The 5,605-nt window shown below is 47.5% G+C and overlaps 1 protein-coding gene across 1 annotated transcript in view; it reads right to left on the bottom strand.

The window, feature by feature from the left end:
- WWC2 (WW and C2 domain containing 2) overlaps nucleotides 1-5,325 on the bottom strand; it is a 262,995-nt gene extending 257,670 nt beyond the window's left edge. Inside the window, exon 1 of the mRNA XM_004696137.2 lies at nucleotides 5,195-5,325. Within this exon, the coding sequence (XP_004696194.1) occupies nucleotides 5,195-5,325 (131 nt within the window). The remainder of the gene's footprint in view (nucleotides 1-5,194) is intronic.
- Nucleotides 5,326-5,605: the final 280 nt, after the last annotated feature.

Raw genomic sequence — 5,605 nt, forward strand, 5'->3', positions numbered from 1 at the left:
TTTCTCCCTCTAGGCAGCAATCAATCCAACGACAGAAAAAGTAGGCAATTCCATCCTACTGAAATGAGTAAACCCACTCATCCTGTCTCTGGGGCCTGCCCACCCTAGCCCTTACTCCCCCTCCAAGAGGCAGTGCATAAGCCCTTTTTTTTTTCCCAATTACCAAATCAAACCAAAGTTAACCCAAGGCCATCGAGTCAATCCTTACTCATGGCAACCTGGTACAGGGTTGAATACAGTGGGGAGGTTTTTTGTATGTGTGCTAAGTGTACAGAGAACCCTGGTGATGGGGTGGCCTGCTAGCCACAAGATAGGCCGTCTGAGCCCACCAGCCACACTGTGGGAAAAAGTCGAAGTGAGACTCATAAACCAACGGGGGCTCTGTCCTACAGGGTCTCTATGAGTCAGCATCAATTCAATGGAAGTGAGAGCTGAGTTTGGTCAGTATACAATACTCACTGCCATCAAGTCAATCCTAATTCACAATGACCCTATAGGGCAGAGCACAACTATCGCTTTCTCCCGTGGAGCGGCTGGTGGTTTCAAACGGGTGACCCTGGCTAGCAGCCCAATCTGTAACCCACTTCGCCATCAGGGCTCCCATGGTAAGTAGACACATAGCAAAAGAGTTGTTTCAATATTTCTAACATATATAATCCAATGACTTGAATTACATGCATCATGTAGCACAACCACCACCACTCTTCACAGTTGTTTGTTTTGTTTTGTTCTGTTTTTTTTTCACTTTTGCTTTTTCAAAGCACCAGGCCATTTGGCCATGGCACTAAGGCCCACCATAAATACCAGAGGTGAGCGAGAGGACAGAAGTGCAAACCTACCCTCTCCCTTGCGTTCACTGGAGGCAAAGGCCTCCCGGCCAGGGGACCTCTCCGGGATTACTGAGTGGGGGCAGGCGATAGGAGGCAAAGTCGAGTCTCTTAGAATAAAACTATAATCGACTCTGAGGGGAGACTCAAGCCCAAAAATCTAAGGTGCCCAAGAACGCATTCACGTTCCAAGTTCCACCTGGATTGTCTCTAAAGCGCACTGGGGTCAACATGATCAGTGCCCTCCTCTCCGTGGCATTCACGATCCAGACACTTTCCTCGCGGTCACAGACTGTGAGAAACGGGCAAGAACCTTTGAAAGATTCCAGTCAATCAGCATGCAAAAATCAACTAGGGACTAAGGTTCTGCCTCACTCTGTCTTCCATCCAAAGGCTGAGTACGTCGGTCTGGAGACCGTCCAAAGGATATTAACAGGTTCACGACTGGGCCTTCCAGGCTTTAAATACTGGTTCCACTCGGAATAGCAATAGCAGCCTCTCTCTGCTTCGCTGTGCTCAACCATAATTGGAATATACTATAATAATAGCACCTGATGCAGTGTAGCAACGATGAAACATACAACTGTCCTCTAGTTCCTAAATGCTTACTCCCCCGGCCCCCACTATCATGATCCCAATTCTACCTTACAAATCTGGCTGGACCAGAGGAAGTACATTGGTACAGATAGGAACTGGAAACAGGGAATCCAGGACAGATGGTCCCCTCAGAACCAGTGGTGAAAGTGGCGATACCCGGAGGGTGGAGGGAGGATGGGGTAGAATGGGGAAACCGATTACAGGGATCTACATATAACCTCCTCCCTGGGGGATGGATAACAGAAAAGTGGGTGAAGGGAGACGTCCGACAGTGTAAGACATGACAAAATAATTTATAAATTATCAAGGGTTCATGAGGGAAGGTGGGCGGGGAGGGAGGGGAAAAAATGAGGAGCTGATACCAAGGGCCCAAGTAGAAAGCAAATGTTTTGAGAATTATGATGGCAACAAATGTACAAATGTGCTTGATACAATGTATGTATGTATGGATTGTGGTAATAGTTGTAGGAGCCCCCAATAAAATGACTTTTAAAAAATAGCACCTGAAAAAATAAAATAAAAATTATAGCAGTACCAGCTTCATAGGACAAATAAAATAAAATGAAATCTCAGTGAAAGAGGTTAGCAAAAAGGCTGGTACATGATAAACACCCAGTAAAGATGTGCCACTTTGTCTAGTCTTTTCAGAGGTAACTTGAACCACCCACTCCCTAAATTGGATTGGCTACACTGCTACTATTTGACTGTGTCCTAATTACAGGCCTATAAATGTCTCTGAGGTGGGTGACAGTATCCTCATTTTAGAAGCTAAATCGTAGAGGTTTAGAGGGATGCAGAAACTCATCCAACCATCTCACTAAAAACTGCCTGCGATCAAGTCAATTCCAACTCAGACTCCTTGTGACCCCGTAGGACAGAACAGAACTGCCCCTGGGACTTTTCAAGACTGTCACTCTTGGAGGGAGTAGAAAGCCTCATCTGTCCACTACAGAGTGGCTGATGATTTCAAACTGCTAACTTTGTGGTTAGCAGTCCAAAGCATAACCCACTAAGCCACCAGGACTCCTGACCTATCCTTCCCCAATTCATAAGTGGCGGAACAGTAAGTTTTGATTGAGTCCCTTGCAAAGTTTACATTGTATCATCTGTCTCCAAAAGCTGAGAAATAGCTTTAATATTGTTTCAGTATTCTAAAATCACCACTTGTTGAATGAAATTAAAAGTTCACAAGAAAATGGAACTAAAATAAAATGGACTTTTCCCCCTAGAATTCTTTAATGCCTCCTCCCATGTTATCATAATACCTTGTAGCTACCATCCCCAAATAAGCACTATTATTAACTGACAAACTGATACACTATCAAAAAAATTCATTTTAACACATAATGAAACAAACATGAGGGCGTAAATCATCACACCTTTCTAATTAAATGGCTTCAAAAGTTCAAACGTACTGCAAACCCACAGTATAAAAGACAGGTTTTGTTTTTGTTTTTTCCAGGATTTGTAATTTGATCCTGTAGAAGAATCCATACACTTGAACTGGCCAGTGTAACATCTTTCTTTCGATATGTTTGGTAACGGTATGTGACAAAATTAACAAAGAGTTCATAGATACTCCCTGTATTATCTACCATCTCATATACTATTTAGCAAAACTCACAGTCGCTTAATTATACACACACACACCAAAAACTCCATAAATTTAAATCATAGTGATTATATCAGAGAAGAGCTTTTAAAAGCTGTAATACTCACACCCAAAAGCATGTCCACCAGTCAAGTTTATATGTACTAACACCTAAAAAGCCAACAGCTTCAAGAAATGAAAGAATAGCATCTTTGTCAGTTTTCTTTAGCCCCATCAAACGAGTTGGTTACCTGATTTCCTAACAACAGAAATTGTAACTGCTAAAAATCTATTAACCATTTCAAATAAAATACAAGTTTCACTTGTTTGTGATATGCATAAGACAAGTCATATATTTTCACTTCACTTTCTTTTTTGTTTAAGCCAGACATTACAAACTCTAGTCTTTTTGGTAAAGACAAATGAGACCTTAAAGCATGTAAATTAAATCAGGAGGAAACCTAAAAATGCCCACATATTCCCATAATTTATTACAATTTCTAGAACCTGAAACTCCAAGTATCAGAAAGCAGTAAGAATTACACATGACCGTAAAAGTCAAATATTTATACAGGTGTCTTAAAAGCCTGTCGGGTGCACACCATCAGCACTGACATTTACTATCTGTTAAGTAGTTTCAAAGTGCAATGGCATAAGTTAAATAACTGGTTTGAAGCGTGAAGTTTGACAACGGCTAGTACCTCTGGAAAGACTATGAAGGTGTGATGCTTGTCATAAAGCTCATCAGGCAAGCAACAGGCAGGCCTGGCTGGAGCAAGGCAGAACCTCCACACAGGTGCCTTTTCTCATTTCAGGAGGGAAACCTAAACCGATACCTTCATAGATAATTTAGCAAGGATTGTCCCATCAATATATAATGTCATTTTATGTCTTTCTTATAATTGCTTTTTAATAGCGTTCAAAACCAATATGCCTAGGGCCAACGCAACTGAGAATATAAAGTATAAAGAAGCTATGCCAGCTTCAAATGAGGGAAAATAAGGATGTTTATAAGAGAAGCACATAAAAAGGTTCTAGAGCCCTAAGGCCACATTCCATAAAGAGATGGGAGGGCGAAAAAAAGTTTCAGAAATGATAAAAGTCCAAATGTTGGAGTTATTCCGGTGATACATTATTTAAACTTACAGTGAGAATACCTCCTTAATAGATTAGTTATAAGAAATTCTCCTTTTGAGGTTAAAAAGAAAGGGGCTTGGGGAAGAAACTTCAGAGAGGGACAACAGTTCAGCTAAATTTCAGCTCTTGAACTTCTTGAATGATGATTTTATTTTGCCTCTTTTCTTCATCTCCCGGAAGGCATTAAAAAATAAAAAAATTTTTTAAGTGTGCTGTGAACTAAAAAGAAACCATCCTGAAACACAAGTTAGGGCTTTCCTATCATAGCAAAGTTCGGTCTCCATGTTCTTGTCACCACTTGTTACTTCAAAGCAGAATCTGGTACTGTAGTCAGTTTGAGTTTTTAGGTGAAGAGTGTGCACCCAGGAGCAAGCCTTTCTAAAATCCGGGGGAGAGAGCCAGTTGGACCCACTTCCCCCCGGGGCTCAGAGAGGAACGTGGCTGGGACCCCTCGCCCCGCCACGTCCGGGAGCACCACCGCCTGGCCAGAGGCGCGCGGACAAGAACGCGGAGACGCGCAGGGAGCCCCGGACGCCCTGCCAGAGAGATGCCACAGGTGGCCTGACGGCCGGCTGGCTCCCCACCCTGCGCTTAAGTCTCCTCGGGGAGGCCCCGAGCCCACCCCCACCTCCCACAGGCCAAACGTGCCCCCCCCCCCAGCCTCAAGGAGCCCAACTTTAGTCGGAGGTGAGCTCAGAACTGGGTCCAGGTAGCAGCCCCTCTGGGTCCGTTAGCTGGACGCTGAGTGTCAGCCTAAGTACGGCGTGGCCACCCTGCCCTCCGGGACGGGAGAACCTAAGGTCCGGCTGGCGCTGAGAAGGGGGTGGGCAGTGGGGCGCCAGAAAGAGGCAGCTCTAGCAGGCCCCTCTGGGGCGCCCAGGGTGCTGGCACGGCCCCGCACCCGCTCCCGGAACCCCTCGGGCACCGGGGCCGGCACCGCCCCGCGCCCCACGCCCCCCGCGCGGCCAGCGGCCGGGTCTCCCGGACAACAGCGGCCGCCGCGCGCCCCAGCGGCTCCCGCGGCCACCGCCTGGCTGCCCACCTGTCCCGGGGGTCGATCCAGCTGGTCCTCCTGGTGTTGTGGTCGATGTAGAAAACCTTGCCGTCGTAGTCCCTGGCCTCCTCCCAGCCCCGGGGTAGCGGCAGCTGCCCGCTCCCGGCCCTCCTAGGCATGGTGGGCGGCCTCGCCGGCGAGCGGCGCCTCCATAGGGAGCGGGCGCGGGACGCAGCGAGGACGCGGGGCGCCGGCGAGGGGCTGCGGGCTCGGGACGCGGAGGGGCCACGCGAGGGGGCAGCTCAGGAAGCCCTGCTCTCAGCCCCGCTCGGGATCAGTCCACCATGTCTGCGTCGGAACAGGCGAGCGAACCCTCCTCCTCCCCGCCGCTGCCTCCGCCTCTTCCTCCTCCTCCGCCCCGTCCCCCTGCGGCCGCCGAGGGTCGCGGCGCCCAGGCTG

This window comes from Echinops telfairi, unplaced genomic scaffold (genome assembly GCF_000313985.2).
Source record: "Echinops telfairi isolate 266 unplaced genomic scaffold, ASM31398v2 ScPeMD7_9;HRSCAF=40, whole genome shotgun sequence".
Taxonomy (NCBI): domain Eukaryota; kingdom Metazoa; phylum Chordata; class Mammalia; order Afrosoricida; family Tenrecidae; genus Echinops; species Echinops telfairi.